Source organism: Balaenoptera physalus, assembly GCF_965194825.1.
Source record: "Balaenoptera physalus genome assembly, chromosome: 3".
Classification (NCBI taxonomy): Eukaryota; Metazoa; Chordata; class Mammalia; order Artiodactyla; family Balaenopteridae; genus Balaenoptera; species Balaenoptera physalus.
In genome coordinates, this window is record NC_138890.1 from 14,026,487 (window position 1) to 14,047,797 (window position 21,311).

The 21,311-nt window shown below is 56.9% G+C and overlaps 3 protein-coding genes across 7 annotated transcripts in view; all 3 read right to left on the bottom strand.

Moving 5' to 3' along the window:
* Nucleotides 1–4,661, bottom strand: part of PBX4 (PBX homeobox 4) — a 55,930-nt gene extending 51,269 nt beyond the window's left edge. The window contains 1 exon segment of the mRNA XM_082457809.1: nt 3,570–4,661. Coding sequence (XP_082313935.1) covers nt 3,570–3,700 — 131 coding nt within the window. The 5' untranslated portion in view covers nt 3,701–4,661.
* A 98-nt stretch (nt 4,662–4,759) lies between these two features.
* Nucleotides 4,760–9,213, bottom strand: LPAR2 (lysophosphatidic acid receptor 2). Its single transcript, XM_082457771.1, has 2 exons — nt 8,187–9,213; nt 4,760–7,494 (listed from the first exon to the last, which is right to left on the bottom strand). The coding sequence occupies exons 1-2, from the start codon at nt 8,926–8,928 to the stop codon at nt 7,181–7,183; spliced, it is 1,056 nt and encodes a 351-aa protein (XP_082313897.1). The 5' UTR covers nt 8,929–9,213; the 3' UTR covers nt 4,760–7,180.
* A 1,516-nt stretch (nt 9,214–10,729) lies between these two features.
* Nucleotides 10,730–20,345, bottom strand: GMIP (GEM interacting protein; the record flags this gene model as incomplete). 5 transcript variants are annotated; one of them, XM_082457645.1, is made up of 22 exons in its annotated part: nt 10,730–11,539; nt 11,673–11,739; nt 13,113–13,500; nt 13,831–14,027; nt 14,131–14,268; nt 14,377–14,565; nt 14,790–14,944; nt 15,013–15,090; nt 15,409–15,498; nt 15,573–15,679; nt 15,907–16,094; nt 16,453–16,590; nt 16,680–16,850; nt 16,933–17,013; nt 17,460–17,567; nt 17,677–17,741; nt 17,833–17,958; nt 18,260–18,317; nt 18,429–18,504; nt 18,966–19,050; nt 19,617–19,743; nt 20,037–20,345. In XM_082457645.1, 22 exons carry the CDS (start codon nt 20,343–20,345, stop codon nt 11,166–11,168), a joined length of 3,315 nt encoding a protein of 1,104 aa, XP_082313771.1. In that variant the 3' UTR covers nt 10,730–11,165. The 5 variants fall into 5 exon arrangements, with proteins under 5 accessions (XP_082313771.1, XP_082313770.1, XP_082313769.1 ...); XM_082457644.1 differs by having other exon boundaries at nt 17,460–17,588; XM_082457643.1 differs by lacking the exon at nt 19,617–19,743 and having other exon boundaries at nt 18,968–19,533; nt 20,037–20,215.
* Between the last annotated feature and the right edge of the window lie 966 nt (nt 20,346–21,311).

Genomic DNA, 21,311 nt, shown 5'->3' on the forward strand with positions numbered 1-21,311 from the left:
CCAACATGCAGAATGACTTGAAGGGCCAGTCCTCTTCAGCTGCCTCTTCCAGAACATCAGGTCTGCACCCCACGTCTCCAGGACGACACTGTTGACCATTCTGCTTCCTTTTAAAATCAGGTTTCCAAAATTCACCCCTCAGCCTTCCCAGCTCTAGAGTTTTCACACTGACTTGTTAGGAATCTCACTACTAGACAAAAAAAGTGAGTCCACCACTGACGAGGGGCAGCTTCCAGGCCCCAGGACACCTGAAGTCTGAAGATTCTCAAAGGTGTGGTACACAAGCACACTGTCAGGGGGCATGGTTAGGAGGGGACCCAGAGATTGCACCAGATTTTCAAAGGGGCCAATGATTCAAACACTGGTTAACAACTCTGGGAAGGGAGAAGAACTTTGGAACCTGAGAGTCCTGACAGACGAGCCCTCAACCCTAGTCTGATAACCTTACAAACCCTTCATAAAGGTATTCAAAAGAAGCAAAGGAAACAAATCTATGTAAACTTCAACATGTTGTAAAATTTATTATTATAAAAACTAAGGCTACACATGATAGAGTGACATACTCAGAAAATCCTTGGCAAACGAGAGAAAATTTCCTGCCTTCCCGGTCCCATATAAGAAATGAATGAGAACGTGATCAGTGAAAGATCCAAATCAGAAAACACAAAACTGTCCCTCTCTAGGAAAAGCTCAGGGTGTCACCAAAGAAGGTCAGAAGATCATTCAAGAAGACTGGTTATCATCACACAGGAAACTTCCAGCTGACGTGGGCTGAATTTCAACCAAGACAATGCATTCCAAACTCCCCAGTGTCCCTCTACTATCTGTGTAGCCAGAAGAAAAAACAATACACAGTTCACTATTTGAAGACTATTCAGCTATAATAACAAAATGAATTACACACAAGCATGTGGAGCTGCCTTCCTAATAACGTAGAAAGAATCCAGGTTTAAGGAGAGTAGGTGTGCTTCCCTTCTTTAAACACACGGTGACAAAGCAGGTTGAGAAGGCCTCAAATCTGAGATGAAAAATTCTTTCTTGCTAGCCAGTTGAGCTAAATTGACTCCAGGGGCTCTTAAGGGGTCGGCAGCGCACAGAGATGAAACCGTTCTCTCCTGTTTCAGAGAGGGGGCAGGGTCAGAAAGACCTCACCAGTTGAAGTGAAGCCAAAGGCCAGTGAAGCCAAAGGCCTCACCCAGTTGGCTGATCAGGAAAGACACAATCTGCTTCCCTGCCCAAGCTGATAATCTACCAGGCAGCAAGGTTTACTGTGAGGAAAAGACCCACCCAAGCTGTGTTTTCTCCAGAGTGGAGTAAGTGGCCCGCCCACTTGAGGACTGAAGACTGGTGTCTGGACTTGGGTGACTTTTAGGGCCTTGAATTTATCTAAAGGCTACGCAAGGAGTGGGGCAGATGTGAAGCTTCCAAAGTCTCAAAATAAAAGGGATCTCCAGGGATCTTTCTACCTCAGGAAGAAACCAGGAATCAGCTACCTAACAGCTATGTTGTAAGGCAAGTGTAATGACCCCCTGTTCAGTTTCTTAGCCTTAAAAGAAAAACGACTCTCTTTGAGAACAGCAAGAAGAGGTGACTGACTGCATTCCATTCTAAGCCTACCTAGGGGAGTCTAGAATCTCAAGAGATTGTTACAAGAAAAAAGTAGCAGCCTCGGGGCAGTGCAGGGTGACACATGCCTGAGGAAGGCCACATCTGAGCAGAGTTCGCTCCTTAAGCAGCTCCTGGCCTAGAACAGAAGGAACACAGGTAGCTCCACAAGCACCCAAAGCACTGCTTCTGTGGTTCCTGGGTGTGAAGAGCCCATTTTTCCCCTTCCCTAGCTCCTACCAATCCTTCCAGAATCTAAGTGCCACAAAATTTCACTGAACGCTAGGTACCAGGCATTGTGCACAGCCCTGGGAATACAAAGGAAAGTACAACAATGCCCTTGCTCTCAGACTGGCTTAGCGAAGAAGGCATCACAGAAGGGCACCCTCTCCTGTCCCAGCTTCTTTTGTGCCAGGAATTACCTCTACTCAGCACACTGCTATTATGATGACTGTTTATGAGTTAGTCTCCCACACACCTTCCTTCTGAATGAGCTCTGAAAAGGCAGAGAACATCTTAGCCATCTTGGTTTCTGTAGCACCTAGCACAATGCTCCAGTGGTGTACAGTGGGGTTATGTGTGTGTGACACTCTTAACTTTCCAGATAGAGGCCGTGAAACTGTGGAAAGAGTCGACATTCCACAAGAAGCAAAGGCAAGAAAGTTTGAAGAATAAATGCCTGCCATGTCCACCTTTTACTTGCCTCCTCCTTTCCTGGGGCTGCTGTTCACCTGGCTTTGTAACCCCTCCTCACTAGAAGGTTCTAGGCACTGCACAGTCCACACCACTACACCCTGGTCCCATCCACAGGGACCATCCCTTACCCCCAAACAAGTCCCATTCAACAAGACCTCATCCTCCAAAAGGACGTCATTCTGTGCTTTGCTACCTTCTAATAATTCAAGCAGGCCCCAAACACAATGGGCTGCCTTGTGAAGCACATTTTACCAATCCTGGCTCACTGACAAGTGGTGGGTGGAGGTTAAGTGGGACAGGTGGTCTTAAAACCACTGTGATTTTCCCACTGCAACTGAAATAAAATCCAAACTCTTTCCTGAGACTTGGCGCCATGTGATCCTGGTTCCAGACTCTCTCTGCTGTACTGGGGACTTTCAGTCCCTGGCTCTGCATTCTTCCTGCCCTTTCCCACCTTCGGGACTCTGAAGGTGCTGTGCCCTCTCCTGGCTTCCCACAGCTTGCCAACTCTTTACTTACAGCTTTTAGCACAATTTATACTTAGTTTTGCTACTTACTTTCTCTCCCTCAAACCATGAGCTTGAGATCAGTGACTATGTCAGCACCCAGCTCCGTGCCCCGCACATAGTGCCTAATAAATATTCACCAAATTAATAAAAAAGGGGGTCTTCCGTCCCCATCCAGCTCCCCCACTAACCTTTTTTCTGGATGCTTCCCGAATCAAATCACACCATCTCTTCATTCCCGAGTCCCATTTCCCACAACTCATTCTCCATTACCTGCCCCCAGAACTTCCCATCCTCATAAATACCACTGATCCATTTAGTTGTCCATCCTTCACAAATCCCGTGTGCACCCATCTCTCAGCCCTTACACCCCCCAACACTCCTCTTTCCCCTTACATCCATAAACCCTGAAACCACCTTTCACCATAAACCTCTCCATCCACAAACTCCTCTTAAACCCATCCCTCTCACCCCAAGATGAGCTCCTAAAACCCAGCACCCACAGCTTAGCGCCATAAGCCCCCTTTCAATCCGCTCCATTTTAACTCCAAACATCCCTTCGGCCTCAGAACCCCCCTTCAGTCCTCCTCAAACCTCCCGCCCCCCATCTGCCCTCTCCCTCTCCGCCCAGACTCACCACCCCATCTCTCACCCTGCACCCTCCTCGCCCCTCACGCCCCCAGCCGCCCCGGCCCTGGCCCCTCGGCCCGCCCCCTTCACTGAAGCGACTTTGGGTGGCCCCCGCCGAGCCCGCGCCAGCACCTGGCCTGCACCTCGTCTAGGCTCTGGTCGGTGATGGCCATGATCTGCAGCACGTCGTCCGTGTCGGAGCCCGGTGGGGGCTGGGGCGGTGAGCGGCGCGGGGCAGGGGGGCGGCGGCGTGGGGCGTCCATGAGCGGCGAGGCCTGGCAGGCGCTCAACCAAGGAGCAGCCGAGCCTGGAGAGCTCACGCGGACGTCGTAGCCAACTGCCGCCGTCTGTGCGCGTACCACGCGCGCCCCCGGGCCCCGCCCCCTTCGCCTACGGCCAACCGCCGCCAGCCAGGCGACTTCGCCCCGCCCAGGGACACGCCCTACTATCTCCGTCAGCCAACCGCCGCCGCGCGGGCCGCCGTGCCTCGCCCACAGGCACGCCCCTAACAGCCCCTCCTATCTGCCTAGGACTCTGTTGGGGGTTGCTGAGGCAACGGCTCTTTCTACCCCCACCCTCCTCCAGCCGGAGAGGGCAAGGCCGGCTTTGCTCTGCTTCAGAGACCCCACCTCCCACATCTCCACCTCCCTCAACCATTCCTGCTCAGAGACACTTTACACCGCACACGTCCTTAGAACGCCCCCTTCTAAGAGAGCCCGCACATCTCCTCAGAGTCCCCACTCCTCAGGGACCTCACTTCTCAGAGCCAATCCCCCCCCAGACCCCACTCTTCCTCACAGGCTCCCATGTCTCAGAGCCTCCCACTCCTCAGGGACCTACACATCTCAGAGTCTTAACTTCTCAGAGCACTGCAGTCTTCCTCCAAGCCACCCCTTGCTTCTCAGACCCTCCCTAGCCTCTCAGAACCCCTCAACACCCCTACCCCCCTTCATCTCCAGAAGCCCGAAGCCCCAGACGCCTGCTGCCCTCAGCCTCAGTGCCAGCAGGTGGGTCACTTGGGCTCCCGGCCTCCCGGTCCCCCTCCCCCCACCTCTAATATTCCATAGGGAGTAAGGGTATGTGTGGTGATGGTGGTTGGAAGGTCAAAACTGAGAGATTTTCTCAGTTGCAGAAATCACTTCTATTCACCTTTCAAGGTCCAGCTTATGAGTGACCTTGCTTTATTCATTCTTTTGCTCTACAGCATTCCGCTAGCACGTGAAGGATGCTTTCTGAGGACCTACCCTGTGATGCACCCCCAAATCAGAGCGAGTCTTCACAGGCCTTTGTTTCTAGCTGTTAGGAGTCCTGCCATCAGAGGATTCTTGTGCGAGAGAAGAGGATTTATTCTTGGACATAAATCACTTCTCCAAAGTCATGGGACCTCCTAGAGCCTGTTTGCACTGGGCACAGACTCCAGACCAGGCTCATAAAGGGACCTCAACCTCCTGGGAACCCTTCAGGACAGGGCCCATCTTCTTCCCATTGCTGCTGGAGAGGAAATGCAAACACCGACTGGTCTGATTAGATTCGGGCACTCCAAAGGGAATGGAAATGAATGATGTAGGCTAGTGTAAGAACAACCTGGAAAGCTCCTTGTTGAAGGAAACCTGACACTTGGCCCCAGTAACAGGAAGTACTAGAACATGTGGGGACCATGGAGAGCTGGTACCCTGTACAAAAGGTCAGCCACTAGTGCAGCACCACACAGGAGATCTGAAAAGTAGTGGGAAACTTTGGCATCCTTCAGAGAACAGTGGTGGGGGGAGAGGTTGAGAGCTTCAGGGACCATCTGAGACAAAAACCTTAAGTCACCTGGTGGAGAGGAGAGACCTACAGAGAGGGAAAAACTGATGGGACAAGATACCAAAGGAGACCAGAAGAGTGGGTTAGAACCTGGAAGATGCTGATGCAAGAACAGCCAGCTCAGAGCAGGTTAAACAGAGCTACCTTTGGAGACCATCAGGGGTTCCCACCCCATAGGAATGGTTGGCTGCCTTGGCACCCAAAGTGATACTTTTGTCCAAAAGGCCTAGATCCCCCTGGAGACAAGGACTATGTACCCACCCACGTGGCTGAAGGTGCTGGCCTAGGTCATCACTTCCGAGATTCAGGCCCCAGGCTCAAGGAGCCACATTGCCTACCTTGAACCCTGGAGAAGTACTTAGCACCCCAGTTTGTTCTTGCCTCCTCACAGAGCTGTTGTAGGGCAGGGAGAGTTTTCCCAAAGGGAAACTCAGCCCCATTTAATGTAGAAAGATCTACACGTTTTTGGTTCTTTGGCAATGCATGCTTTAGTAGTTTAAGAATTCAGCCTCTGATGGGAGGCCTGGGTTCAAATTCTGGCTAGGTATGTAAGCAGAGAGAAACCAGATCCTGGTTTACTCTGTGTCTAGCAGAGTGCCTCTGTGTATCTGAGAGGGGACTCATCATGGGTCTGGCACATCTGAGACCATAGGGTGAAGTGGGGAAAGCCAGGCTGAGCTTTTGACCAACTCCGGACTTTGTGGAAATCCAAAGTTCTTTCCTCAGGGGCTTCTCTAGTCCCTCGATGTATCTCTGTGCCCTTTGGAAACTATGTAACCATGGGCCAAATTTCAATCTCTCTGAGCCACTGTCCTCACATGAAAATATATATAATACCTATGCCACAAGATGCAGGTGGTGATTAAATAATGCACCTAAAATGCTTATCAGTGTGCCAGGCACATCAGAGAAGCTTGAGAAATGGCAACTCTAAAATCCTGCATTCTGGTCCATGGACCCCACTACCCCAAGCCCACAGGTGTGTATGTAGGTGATGGAGTGGGCAGTGGGATGGACACACCTGACTATTAACAATCTGGACTCAGACAAAGGGGCAGGCAGGTGAGAGAAGCCTCACACAGGCCAGAGACTACTCTGGGCTCCAGAGGATGGAGACAGAGAGGCAGGTGGCAAGATGAAGGCAGGGAAAGAGGTGGAGGAGACAGAAGCAAAAGGGAACAACAAGAGAGATGGAGCAATAGCCATGCAGAGACCAAAGGGGAATGGGAACAGGGCCCAGGAGATGCCATGTTGCAGGATCCCAGCTCAGCCTGAGCTGAGGTAGACAACTCTGGGACACAGGGACAGACAGATTAAGCTTACAACAGAAAAGGCTTTGGAGACCTCAGAGCGGAAAGGTTTACTCCTTATATTACACCCTCCTTGTAGACCCCCTTAATTCTTATGGTGATAGGCAAGACCACTGGAGGCTGCAAGAGGCCATAAACCTTTCCCAGCTCATGCTCAGCACTCCTCAGTCTGTGCCCCTTAACAATCAGCCTCAGGCAGATGGGGCACCCATGGTCCATCCTTGTTACCCTGTTGCACTGGGCAGCATGGCCTGAGGGGGCCCTCATCTCTCCCACCTTTACTACCCATGCCACCATGGACAAGGAAGCAGTCCACAGGGCTTGCCAGGCATGTGCAGTAAAAACAGAAAAGTGTCCGTTAAAAAGCCCCGCAACCTGAGATGACTGAAGAGCCAGATTCCTGCACCCCATTCAACTCTCTCCCAGGCGCTTAGATGACCCCAACCCACAGGCCCTGAGATAGGCACAGTTGTCTGCCTGGGTAGGGCTGGCAGTGGTTTCATGCCAAGCCAGACTGAGGGTCTGCCTTTAAGTCTGGCCCGCAGATTGGGTAGAGCCAGGCGCACCCACAAGTGGCCAGGGGCAGAGCTCTGGCATTTGCTGTACCCTGCTGAAGTCCAAGGTTAGCTAAAGGGTGGAGTCCACCAGGGAATGGCCATTCTCAGGAAGCATGATGCGAGTGCTAGTGCCGGTCTGGGTGGAGGATGTGTAGCGAACAGACTCGTGGGTGGACCGGCGAAGGCACAGACAGCAGAGGATGTGGCGGAAGGTGCGGCGCATCTCAGCATCTCGGCATGAGTACACCACGGCGTTGACAAGCGAGTTGGCCTCGGCTAAGAGTAGGAAATATTTCTCCACAGCCAGGACGTTGCAGGACTTGCAGCCCAGACCATCCAGGAGCAGCACCACCTGGCCCGGTGTCCAGCAGACCACAAACGCCCCTGCGGGATGGAGCCTGATGTGAGCAGGGCCAGCTGTTGCAATGGCTCAGAACTGGAGTAGTCTCCAGAGCTTGGGCGACAGCTGTGCAGTTTGTAGGGAAGAGCTGCCTGTCTTGCTGCCTTTGCAGCATGATGGGGCAGCACTGCTAAGAGGGGAAACCTTTCTCTGTCTGCCAGAGGGAAGCCTTTCCTAACTGGTACACAGTGGACAGGACCCTGGACATTTCTACATGGAGATTTGTTCTTTGGGGGAAAGGTCACTGTGGGACCGACCGATTACTCAGTGGGGAAAAAGGAACGATTAGGAAGAGTTGCTCTTTGTTTCTTGGGGGTGGTGTGTGCACCTCCCCTGCTCAGACCATTCTACATTCAACCGTCAGACCTCATTACTCCTGGCTAAGAACTCTTAAGGGCTTCCCATGGAACTCAGAACAAAATATGACTCCTGTCTGTGCCTTTTGAGGCTGTGCTGACCTTCTCTTCCTGCGGACCAGTCACGTGGGCCTTCTCCCCTCTTTGGAGACACTGGGCTGGTCCTGTTTGGGGCTGTCACCTTCTGTTCCCTCTGCTTTGAACTCTTGCCTTGCCTCTGCTCAGGTAGCACCTCCTTGGAGAACATTCCCCACCCAAATCATCCCCTCCCATCATGCTCTATCAGTCTTGCAGGAGTTGGGAAGCAGGGTGCCACTCACCCAGGATGATGACAACAGTCTTGACCAGGCTGAGCGTGGTTTCACGGTAGTGGGGGTGGCAGCTGACATGCTCTGCCATGCGCTGCACCCGCCGCCTCACATAGAAGAAGATGCGAGTGTAGACAGCCACCATGAGCAGGAAGACGAGCAGGCTGGACAGGGCCCAGACGGCCAGGTAGGAGCGGCTGAGCAGGGGGGCCATGCGCGAGCAGCGGTCCAGGGCACAGAGGCAGTGCCAGGAGTGGGCGGGCAGCAGCCCCAGGCCCAGCGCGGCCACCCACACGCCCACGATGAGCATGATGACCCGGCCTCGGGGCAGGCGGCTGTGCAGCTGCACGGCCATCACACTGCGGTGCCGCTCCACGGCGATGGCCAGAAGTGTGGCCACGGACGCCGTCAGGCTCGTGTCCAACAGGCCCTGCCGCAAGAACCAGCCCTGAAGTGAGAGCCGGGCTGTGCGCGGGCCTGTGTGGAACATGAGGAAGAGGTAGGCTACCCCGGCAAAGAGGTCAGCTGCGGCCAGGTTGCCAAGCAGGTAGTAAATGGGCTGGTGGAAGCGACGGTTGGAGGCGATGGCCGCGATGACCAGCAGGTTGGTCAGCAGCACCAGCACGCTGACAGTCAGCCCCAGGGCCACCACAACCACATCTTTGGGCCGCCAGTGGGAGCTGAGCTCCTTGCCGCTGTTATTGTAGAAGAAGCCGATGGTCTCATTGTAGTAGCACTGGCCCATGGTGACCATCTGGGGGCACAGAGGGAAAGGTCAGTACAGAAGGTCCTTGTTGGAAGGACACAGGAGGAAGCAGCAGCCAGAGGGAGGGTTAGGACAGGAAGGGCAAGGGTCTCAAACTCTGATGCGTGAGGTCAAAGTGGTGGTGGTAGGGACCAGGGTGACCTGGAAAAGCAAGCTCCGTGAATTCGGGGGTGGGGTGGGGCAGTTGTTGCTTAATTACTAATAAGACTCTTATAAAGGTATCTCCCAAATCAAACGACTGGGTGGTTTTATTTTTAACCTAAAGAATCAAAACAAAACTCACTTGCCCACGCGGCGCCAACCTGTGACCAATCTGTGTGTGTGTGGGGGGGGGGTCGGTTAGGGCAGGACAAAGGGGCGTGGGCTGTGAAAGCAGGCAAGGGAGGGTCAGTTTGGTGTTGGGGTCAGTGCAGGGAGCGGAGCCAAGGGGGCGTGTGTGCGCAGGGTGGTGCCACTGCTAGGACCTTGCAGGAGGTCGGTGTTGGGACATGGAAGTGACTCGGGCAATTAGATTGGGGGCAATGAGGCAGCCCCGTAAGTTGGGCGGCGGGCTTTGGGCGCGAGCGCTCCCGAAGCAGGCGGGGCATCGGGCCGTTCCGAGTGGGACAAAAGGGGCGGTCAGGAAGGCGGCAGCAGGCCGGGCCTCTGGGGGCCCCCAGGTTGGGGGAGGAAGAGGAAGAGGTAGGAGAGGAGGGGGCGGCGCCCGGGCCCCGCAGCACGTGCCGCGCCCTCCCCAGGCCCCGCGCCCACCCTCCCCCGTCCTCGCGGGTCTCATCTGAGCCGCCCGTCACGCCGCAGACAGGGTGGCCTCGCGCCCAAGACCCATGACCGGGCGACGAAGGCTGGAGCAGAAGAGCGTCTGGGTGCGCCTGGCGGGAGCGGCCAAGAGAGGGCTGGAGGCGGGGTCCCGCCGCCCCGCCCCCGCCGCAGCGCCCCGCCCCCACCACCTGGGGGAGCCCCGCCCCGCCCGGTCCCCACCACCTGGAGGAACCTCTCTTCTGCTGCCGCGGCGGGGACAGGGTCGCCCGGAACTGCAGCTCCCCTATTTCCTCTCCGCCTCGCGTCTCCTCGGTCGCCCCTCTCCACTTCCGGCGCGGGACCCCCACCCCGAGTCCCCGCACACCTCACGCGGCCGCAGTTTTGGGCCTTCGCGGGGCTGAGTCACTTGCTGCCCGAGATTCCCCGCCGTGACCTGGCGCCGCCCGGGCCCACCTCCGGGTGGTCTCAGGGTCGGCGCCCCTGCCCCGGCCCCACCCCGCCCGCTCCCTCGTATCCAATCCGTCGCCGAGTTCTAAGCCACGCCCTGATCCGACCCGGCTCCCACCGCCGCGACCCCAGCCCCTCCTCGGCTATGCAGGCCTAGAGCTACCACGCGCCCCAGTCTCCCTTGCCCCGCCGACCTCTCTGGCCCCAGCTGACTCTCCGGCCGCACTCAGGTTTCTCGAAATCCCGCCCCCGGCAGCGCTGTTCCCTGCCCGGCCCACGCCTGTGGCGGCCCTGGACTCCCACGGCCCAGAGCACACAGCCCCATTGTCTCGGTTATCTGCACTTAGTTATGTTTGTTTGATTGTGCAGGACCGGTTTGCACGCTGAGCTCCGGGAGGGCCGGCCCGGTGTGACTCAGCCAGGTGCCCAGGCCCAGCCTCTACTGCATGTAGGTGCTCAGGGGTGTTCTGAGATGAAAGAAAGGGGACTTTGGTTTCCCTGGTCGGTAAAATGGGGCGAAAGGATGCTGCCTCACCGACCTCTCCCCTGTCACCCTTCCCTGGCAAAGAAAGACACTCAAGGGTATAAAGGACACAGTTTATTCAGAGGCCACCAGACCCCAGGCAGGATGTTGAGTCTGGGTTGCCCACACCCTCCAATATATCTGGTCACTTGGGATCAGCTAAGGAGGCAGACAGAGATGGGGGAGTGGCAACAACCAAAGTAGCAAAAAGCACCCCTATCCCACCGGTCAGAGACTAGGGTGGACCTCAAGGATCCCATGATCTGTATTGACCCTGAGTGACCTCTGAACCTGAGTGGCCCTGTCGCTTGACATTGACCTGTGTCTAGTGGGGGGGGGGGGAATCCTGGTACATTGCTGCTGAAGGGGTTTTAGTTCTCCCCTAGGCCATGTAGTCTCTCCCCATAGGAACTCTCCAGACGCCCCAACATTGAACTCCTGGGATGCTGGGCCCATCTTCTCAGTCCTGGGCTTCTTGGTCAGAGTGCTGGGATAGTCAGAAATGGTCCTCAGCTTCCTCAGGCTGGGTGCCTGGGCAGCAGGTGGCCTTGGGCACAGACTCGTTGTGCAGCTTGGAGAGTAGCCGGGCCGTCTCCTGCGTGATCTCAAAATGCTTGGGCAGTGGGGTGCGGCGCAGAGGGCTGCCCTCACGGGAGGTGGCGGCAGGGCCGGGTCTTGGCCTCCGCAAGCTCCCTTGGGGCACTGATGTGACAGGGGTCTCCTCGCACAATTTGGAAGCCACCAGGGCCAAGCAGGACAGCTGGTGGGTGACAGGCCGTACACCCCCCCGGGGATACTTCACTGGCTGGCGGCTGAAGTGGCCACGGGACTGTGTCCCCAGGGGTGAGTCCTCAGGCCCTTGGCTGGACACTGTGGGATAGGGTGGTCAATGCTGAGCACCCTTAAGTCCTCTGGATACACCCCCCCATTGTCATCACTCAGCCAAGCTACCCCAAGGCAGGGGCAACCCCAGAACCCCTGGGCTACCCCACAACGCACTCACCTTCCTCTCCCTCATTTTTGGTGTCTTTGGTTACTTCCTCTTCCTGGTCCCTCTGTAGAGTTGGAATCTGCAAGAAGAAACCCAAGAATGTGACCTCCAGCAATAAAATGCCAGTTCTTCGAGAGACTCGTGGACATGCAAAAGTTCCCTTGCAGTTTTGGTATCTGGGGAGAGATGATGCCCTTGAGAGTGTACTGCTTGTCCTCCTGTGAAGAGCAGTGTCATTAATCTCAACTGTGGGCTCTGTGAGGGCAGGAATGCCTTTGTTCAACAGAGGACCAGCCCGGAAAGTGACAGCCTTCTCTGCATTAGGAATGCGTGAACTACCGGTCTTCATCCTGCTCTACTTTCTGCAATTTCAGGCCTGCTTTTTAGCTTACCTGAATATCTTTTAGTTCATCCTTTAGCTAAATGCTAATAGCAGTTGGAATTCTTTCTCTGTGTCCCGAGCCCTTTCTGAGGTATTCCAGTTCTCAGAGTCCCACACCTCACCAGCAGCAGCTTTCCCAGCTCTGGGGTGCTGCAGGGGAGATCCTAGCTCTCGGGAATGGTGAGTGTATCAGGATCTGAGGGTCAGGAAGCCTCCCCTAAGAGTCTCATCTGTAAATGGTTTTCATTAACAGTATTTACCTCTTAGGGCAATTACTATGCAAGCACCCCTGCATTGTAGGCGTGCAGTCAATGGAGGTTTGCACACTCCTCTTTGGCCTCACTTCCTTCCACCTTCCCCTCACTCATTCATTACAGCATGGGGCTGTGCCCTGAACACACCAGGCATGGTCCCACCTCAGGGCCTTTGTACTGGCTGTTCCCTTTGCCTGGAACACCCTTCCCCTGATCTCCACCTGGCTTACTCCCCCCTCACATCCTTCCAGTCTTTGCTCAAACCCATCTTCTCCATGAGACCCACTCACAGCATCCTGTTTACTGCTACAAACTGCCCACCACCTCTCACCTTGGTGCCCTTGATGTCCCCTACTTCACCCTACCCTTTCTTTTTTCTATAGTATTCATCACCTTGTAACATCCTGCATAACTGACTTTGTATCATATTTCTTGTTTATTGTTGGTTTCTTTCCCACTAGAAGGTAGGCAACCAAGAGGATGGAATCTTTGAATATTTTGCTAACTGATGGCTAGAAAAATGCCTAGAACAATGCTTGGCACATAGTAGGTGTTCAATAAATATTCTGTTGAAGGAATGAATGGTACTCATATTAATACCTCTGCAAGGCTCTACCCTGTTGTTACTCCATTATTTCCCACCACTCCATTCCTTACCTTTCCTTTCAGAATGAGTGCAGGGTAAATAAGGAAAGGAGAAAGGGAATGAAATAGAAAATTTTCAAGGGAAAGGAAGGAAGGAAGACAGGAGAGAGAGTGAGAGAATTAAATGGAGAGAAGGCTCTCCCCATGTCTGTGGGCCCAGCAGGTTCCTACCTCTGTGGGCGTGGTCTCGGGATGCTTCTCCAGGGCACTAAGGGGCATGGTGTCTGGGTTGGGGTCCGAGGCTAGGAATATGGGCAGGGCGTCCAGGGCAGGTTGTGAGTGTGGTGGCTGGGGGCTGGTTGGGAGGGTCGTAGGGGGTGGGCTGGGGTCTCGGGGCAGGGGCTCAGTGGCCAGGAGGAGGTCATCAATCCCGAAGATCTCCTCATAGTGTACAATGAGGAACTCGATGAGCTGGGCCTGGTGCACGGAGTCTAGCAGGCAGGTGACAGGGCCGGCGCTGGCTACCCCTGGACCGTCCGGCAGCCGCAACAGTGTCGGCCCAAACACAATGCCCAGGTTGTTGGCAGACATCTTGTTCTCCTCATACTGTGCAGCCACCCTGGGGACAGTGTGAGGAGAAGGGTCAGGGCACAGAGGGTATGGTTATTGGTCATCGGGTAGGATCTGCAAGCCAGGCTAGTGGCGACTTGCCCAAGTCATGGGTAAGTGGTCCCAGTCATTGTGTACGACCAGGAGCCACATGCCTGGTGATGGGGGTCAGGGGTCAGCATCCAAAGTCAGGAGTCATGTATTAAGTTTCAGAGCTCAGAAAACACATTCAAAGGTCAGAGGTCAGTGTCAGGGGTCAGTGGTCACATGTCCAAGGAAGGAGTCCTGGATCCGTGCCTCAGGTCAGAAGTCACGTGTCAAGGTCAAGGACAGTGCACACCTGAATAGATGGGCCACCAGGTGCCGCAGGGTGTTGTAGTTAGAGTCAGGCAGCTGCACCAAGAGGGTCTTCAGCGAGCGGATAACCTCAGGGCTGGGGCTGGGGGTCCCAGGGTCGTGCCCAGGGTCTGCATGCAGGGTCTTAGCCAGAGAGATGAAGGCGTCGTAGAGGTGGAAGGGGACCACGGGGTCAGTGAGCTGGGGGTGGAATGGCAGGGGGGGACATGGGTGTGGGTGGGCTGCAGAGGGTCCTCAGTCTGAGCCCACCCGGCCTCTGACTCCTGAGCTGCTGAGCACCCACCTCCTGGAGGAATCGCTTGAGAACACTCGAGACATCGTGAGGCGAGTTCCCTGACAGGTCAACCAATGCTCGGCCGTTCTCAAAAGCCTGGCACAGCCGTTCCACGCGGACCCGGGACCCGCTGACCCTATAAATGCCCTGAAGGGCAGGAGTGGGAAGTTGGACAGCTGGCTTGCAATCTGGCCATTGAGAGGGCTGGGTCACTCACTCTTAGGGATGGTCAAGGGGCAAGGGTCAAGGCGGCACCTGCACACTCAGGGCGCGCTGTTCTATCTCGGTGGTGCACCTGGTGATCACAAGGGGCACCTCCTCCGGGAAGTCCCTGGGCAATTGCAGGAAGTTGACCCCAAAGAGGGGGGTCCGGGCTGGGAGCCGCTTATGTCCGCAAAGGATCAGTAGAGTCTCGAGGCAGCGCTTGTGGCAGGTCAGAAAGCACTGAGGGAAAGGTCACAGGGTCAGGGAGGTCATCGGGGGTCAGTGGGGGAAGAGAAGGTCATAGGGATCCTCAGGGAGCAGGGACAGGGGGCTCATAGGAGATCATCAGATCAGGGCAGGTCCCAGGGGTGGGAAGGTCTTAGGGAATCTCAGGTCAGAGAGATGCCTGGGATCAGGTCACTGGGGTTCAGCAGAGGTCATTAGGTCATCGGCCCAGGCCACACCTCCTCGCACTCGGTTCCGCTGACCATGAAAGCCTCGCACTCTCGGCACTTGGCTGGGCCCCGCAGCCGCCGCAGCCGGTGGGTCTGGGCCGCATTGGACAGTGTCCACTTCTTGAACGGGGTGCCTGGCCCGTTCTCCAGCCCATCTCCCAGGTCTGCAGGGAGACAGGGTCAGGAGTGCCTAGTCCACCCCCACCCCACCCCTACCTGCTTCCAGCCTCACCAGGGTCTCGCTCCTCAAAGTCATCTGAAGATTCGGTGCCTGTGGATGAGACCTTCACCAGCCGCCTCGTTCCAGAGCCTGGAGTCAGAGGGTTACAGAGGTTGGGGGTCACAGAGGTCATGGGGAGGCTCCAAGGCTAAGGAAACATTCCTGGTTTTCGGCCTTCCAAAACCACCCACAGATGCCCTTGGGGAAAGGGTCAGAGGTCAGGAGGGGGTGGGTCAGACAGGTCAGGAGTTAGGGGTTGAAGAACCTGGGGGGTGGTTCAGAAGTTGGATCAAGAGAACGGGTCAGAGGTTGAGAAAATAGGTCAGGGTTGCAGGGTAGGTCAGAGGTCAAAGAATGGGTTTGAGATTGAGGGTCAGAGCCTGGCCAGGGGCTGAAGGATGGTCCCACCTGGGCTGGAAATGGGAGAGTCCTGGGACCGAGACTCGCTGCCACCACCCATGCTGTCCACATCACTGGCCAGAGTGGGGCCCAGAGTTCCTAGGAGGGGACAGGTCAGTTAGGTAGGGCCTCCTGCTCCAGCACCACTCCTGCCTGCCCTTCACAGCACTCACCCTGCCAGCCTGTGCCAGTGTCCTCCCAAGGGCCTGGCTCAGCTGCACTCTCATCCAGCGGTGGAGGTGGGGCTCCAGAGAGCTTCTTTCTTGTGTCCAGAGGGGAACTGAAAGGAGAGGTTTGAGGGCTCTGATAACCAGGAAACTGGCCTGGGATGACATCACCCTGGCATCCCGTTTAGGCCCCAACTCCAAGTACTTGGGTCTGCAAGCCCTTATGGCCCTGAGCATCGTGGCCCCCAGTGCAGTAACCCCAAATTCCCAAGTCTCCCACGACTGGGACAACCCCACCCACCTGCTTGGCTCCTACCTGACCCCGCTCCTGGGGACCCACCTGTGCGTGAACTCCTGGAAAGAGAAGGCTGGTGGCGGGGGCGGCGGGGCGTCAGGCCGCAGCGCCCTCACGAACTCCTGGTATCGCTGGCCCGGCTCAAAGGGCGCGCAGCACTCGGCCAGGGCGGCGAAGGCGCGGGGGCCGCGTTCTGCCTGAGCCCCTCGCAGCCCGAACAATCCCAGGGTCACCTGTGGGGCGGAGGCCTCGGGTGAGAGAGGAGCTGGGACTGGGAGCCTGGGGCGTGGCCTGACCCTGAGAGATACCAGCTCGGTCCAGGCTTGGGGGCGGGGCCGGGCAGTGGGAGGCGGCTTAGGGACAGGAGCGTGCAGCTGGGGTTGGGGGTGTGGTTAGAACCAGGGTGGGTCATCTTGGGGGTAGGACCCCCTGGGAGGGGGCCGAGGGGGAAGTGCAGTCAGGGTCTGGGGGTGGGAACTGGCTGTCCAGCGAGAAGGAGCGGGTCCTGGTGCCGTGGAGGAGGTTTAGGGGCAGGGGGCGCCCAGCCGGGGCGAATGAGTGTGGTGGGCAGCCGTCGGGTTAGGGTCTCACCCGCCTCAGCACTTCGTCCCCCTGCAGCACCAGTTTGCGCACGTGTGATACGATCCGCTGCTTGGCGGCCTCCAGGTCCTGCTGCCGCACATTGGCCTCGCGGACGCAGGCCTGGTACAGCGCCTCGGCCTCCTGCGCCTGGAGGGACCAACGCAGGGAGCGTGTGTGGGACAGATCGTGGGACCGGGGGCGCCGAAGCACAGGGGGGCACGGGGCCGAGTCCCCACCTTGGCCTGGGCCTCCTCTCGTGAGCGCCGCCGCCGCTCCTGCTGCTTGTTGGGTCCCGGCTGGGCCTGGGGGGCCGGGTCTTCGGGGGACGCCTGGGAGCGCACCCGGAGGTCCTCGCTGCGCTGCACATACTGGAGCTGGGCCCGCCGCAGTGCCTGCACCGCCTCGTTCTGTGGGCGGAGGAGGGACGCGGTCACTGCTTCTTCATCTCCTCCCCCAGCCCGCTTCCCCAGGCCCCACCTTAGACCTTACCATCCGCTTCTGTTCTTTCATCCACTGCTCTTTAAACTCCTTCCGCCACTTCTCAATCTCAGTCCGTTTGGCAGCCAGGGGCTGGGAAGGATGGAGAATGGGGATGCTGCCTCAGGGCTACTCGATCATTCCATTCACTGGGGTCACATGTCTTTCATCCTCTGGACCCTTTTCTGGGTCTGCACCCTCTCTCCTGGGTCTTCTCACCCAGAAGACCTCTCCCCTCCCCCAGCCCGGTGTCTCCAGAAAAAGTCTCAGTGGTCACCTCCATCCTTTGTGCCTGGACGCAAAGATGCCAAGGCTCTCTTCCTGGGCACACTTGGCACCTCGCCCCGTGGCCCGCAGAAGAACAAAAGCACGGTTTTGCAATAGCACAGGAAGCCTGGTTCGAATCTCTGCTGGGTAACCTTGGGCAAGTTCCTCAGCATCCCTGGGTCTCAGCTTCCTCATCAGCAAAGGGTGCTGATGGTAACGGTGCCTTCCTCCAGGTGGCTGTGGATGGAATAATGCATGAAGGGCCCCCTCACCTGGTAGTAGTCTCTTTTCTGCTGGGCCACTGTCTCCATGGCCAGGGCTCCCAGGCTGAGGTCGTGCTCCAGAAACAGGGTGTAGATGTACTGCAGTGGCATGTGGCTCTGAGGGTGGGGAGAGGCCGTCTGGTGTGGAGAATGCTAAGGATCTAGGGGTATCTGGCTGGGGTTCTGGAGGGATTGGGCTCTGGGGGTGGGGTGTGCTCATGGCTACCTGCTGGTGGATGGACACCTTTCCAGCCTCAGCAATCTTCATGATGTTTTTGGCAAACTCCAGCTCTGGGGGCAGACAGCAGGGGTCTGAGTCAGGCAGAGTGTGAGCGCTGCAGGGTCTGGGCAGGGCCTGGGACCCGGCAGGAGGGGTCCTCACCATGGCTGGCTCTCTTCTCAGTCCAGGCCAGCAGCTCCTTGGCGTAGCGGCTCCAGGTCTTAGCATACTCCAGGGCTGCATCCACACCCCCCTTGGTCCGAATGAGCCGCAAGTCCAGTTCCTCCCCTGGGGCAGACGGTTGGACCTCTGACCTCTGAACCCTCCCGTGGAAGCCTTCCCTGAGCCCTCAAACCAGACCAGTGGACCCTGTTCGACACCCTATGGCTTCCGCAAACACCCCCTTGTTTTCATTTGTCCAGGTTGTTTTACACTGATTCTCCACTCAGACTGGGGGCTCCCTGAGTACAGGGGTTCAGATCTGTTGTGTGCACTGCCGTGTCCCTGGTGCATGGAACAGGCAGTTGATGATGGAAGGACTCCTTTCTGTCACCCCCCCCCCACTCCCCTGGCCTCAAAGCCCCCCTACCTGTAAGGGGTGCAGGATCCTCTGGGGAGGGACCACTCCAACGGTTGGTTTCACTCGTCTGAGGGGGAGGGAGACAGCATTCAGGAACAAGCAGGGCAGGGGCTCCACCTTCCTCAGACCCCCTCGTCCGAGGTCCCCTCCTCCCTGTCCCCTTGGTCCCATCCCTCACCAAAGTGGCTGTGGGGGTCTTGTCAGGTTCTGGGTCTCCTGAAAGCACAGGGTCTCCAGCCAGCATCTCAAGGGTCCTGGGAGGTAAGGGTGTCAGGATGCCACCCTCCACCCAGTCTGTCCCACCTAGGGGTGCTGGGGGCCCCAGGGCAGTTTGGGGATGGTCCTAGATATCACCTCTGTGACATCTATTGTATCTGGGAGTCCTGAGGGATGGGGCTTTAGGGGGGAAAGTAGGTGAGCTTTTTTTTATGGGACTTGAGATAGAATTTGAAGGATCCCAGGTAACTTTGGGGTTCAGAGTGGGATTATAAAGCTCTCAAATGTTTTAAGGGGTCACAAGGGTCACAAGAAGGATACGTGGGGGACCTAGTATCACTTTGGGGATTTCAGGTGGATTTGGGGGGTTGAATTTTGGTATATTCAGGTGTTTTGAGGATCCAGAAGTTGCAGGTTCCTAATGGGGTTTCAGGCACCTAAATGGTTAGGGATTTGGGGGATCCTGGTGGAATTTGGGGTTACTCAGGCACAGACTCACACGTTCCCGAGTGAGATCTCGAGGTTGTCCAGGCTCCGGAAGATATCACTGTACCTCTTCCTGCTCTCAGGAGCTGAGGGTAGCCCTTGGGGAGGGGAGTATCACACATGGGCCAGCGGAAGCCTCCCTCCACCCACCGCACTTTGGCAGGTTGTTTGGAGGGTCGGGGCGGTGGGGGGGGGGGTGGGGGAGAGAGAGAGAGAGAGAAAGAGAGAGAGGGAGGGAAAGGGAAGAGAGAGAGAGTTCTGTTCCCATGGGGAGTATAGGATGGTGTGGGTGTCTGAGCTGGGATGGAGGGAGTGTGGGCTTGGGTGGGGCCCGACTTGGGACAGGCAGATGGGCTCAGGCACAACCCAACACAGAGACAGCTGCTTAGAGGAGCAGAGACACCCACACATGCATGGGCCCAGAAGCAAAGCGACAAAACAGACGTCCTAGATACAACCACACTGTCTCCCGGGACAGAGCCGGCTTGACAATGGAACCACATGGACCTCAGCCCAGACAGATGGAAATACACGTGGGACAGAACGGCACATGGCCTGCCACAGAAACACACACAGGCAGCCTGAAACCACAAGAGGCATAAAGACCAAATGACAATCAATATGCAAAGCAGAGACACAAAGACAGGCGGAAACGAAGTCGGACCTTGCCACATTTCTGTCGCAGGCACCACTTCTAGGGCGCCCAGATCAGCATGTTCCCCTCCCCGGGCAATGGAGTAGCCGGGTGGGGATCCTGCCGCGTTGCCCTCTCCTTCAGCGGTCGTGACACCCTGCCCCCATCACAAATATCAGAAGCAGAAGCGGCCACTTCCCCTTCCTGGGCCCCCTCCCCCAGGCATCCGGGGTGAAGACTGCAAAGGGGGAGGGGGGATCAGGGACTGGTGTCCTGGGCCCACCTCAGCTTGGGGGTTCCCACAGTGGAGCATCCCCGTGTCCTTCCCATTCAGAAACTCCTCTCCCGGCTCTCTGGACGGAGAGGGATAGGCGGGGCCCCTCATTGATTTAGGAAGTAGGATACTGTCGGGGGAGGCCCCTCTCTGATCCCGTATCCCGGACCGCCTACCCGGCTCTGTTGAGTCCATGGTCCGGCCCTAGGATCGTTCGGCTGGGACGGGGATTGGGATGGAATCGCGCGCCGGCGCCGGCGGGGCCCAGCCCCGATTTCCTGCCGCGGCCGCCGCTGCCCGGGTTCCGCGTCGCCCCGCCTCGCGGAGGCCCCGCCCCAACCACGCCTCTGCTGGTCGGCCACACCCTCTAGGCAGGGAAGCGCGGACCACTCCCCCTGCCTGAGCGGCTGGGTATGCGCCTGGGCCAGGACCTCCTGAGTGACCTGCCGAAATGACTCCATCCCGGCCATGGTTCTCCTCCCCATCTTTGCGGGGTCCCCAAACCCCAGCACACTCCCCTTGCAGTGAGTTCACAGAGTCTGCCTGGCCTGAGGAGCCTGTCCCAAACCTTTCACGTTCTATGACCCAATGACGCCCCTGCCCAGGTGTCTCTTGGACCTCTGAACTCATCCCAACCTGGCTGGGGCAATGGGAGCCCCCTGGTTGGAGGTATGATGTCCTGCCTGATTCCAGTTGAAACTGAAGTCCCCTAACACGCTGGGGCTGGAGATAAAACTGGGGGACACCCAGTAATGCTCAGTGCTGGATCAGGCTCTTGAAGACCCAGTTAAAGCAGAGCCAGAGCGCCCTTAGCACCTCTCAGGCACGGAGGGCACAGAGACCCTCGCCCTGAGCCCCTGCAAGAATCATCCCCAGCAAACCCCAAGTCCAGAGTGCTCCCCTTCTGGTTGCCTCAAATTGCCTCAAGGATTCCATGTGACCCTAGCAGCCCCTCTGCTGGATGGGGTCTGGCACCCCCACCCCTCCAGAAACCTTGGCCAGTGTTCAGGGCCCACCTGATGCTCACAGCTGGTCCCAGCCCCTTTCCCACTTTGGCTCCCAGGGCCTTCCTTGGCCTGTGGGCCTCACTCCTCCTGATGGGAAGCCAGTCAGGGTTGGGCTGCTGAGGATGACCAAGGGGCAAGGGCAGGAAAGGGTAGAGAGCTCCTCACCGAGCATCGGTGGGGAGGGGGAAGTTGTCCAGAAGCCACGGCCTGGGTTCCCTGGCCTGAGGTCGTCACATGCAACTTGCCAAACTTATAAAAATGCACCCACACCCCACACTCTGTAATTTCTGACTGGAAATAGTTTTTTCTAGTTTTTGTCTGTTGAGAAGGCAAGAAATCTCTGACTGTGGCTCTTAGCTTTCATGCTACCTATTCCACAGTTCCTGAGCTATAGTGAGCGAGCACCTTTTGAAAGGAAGGACAGTAACAGTATGAGAGCCAGGC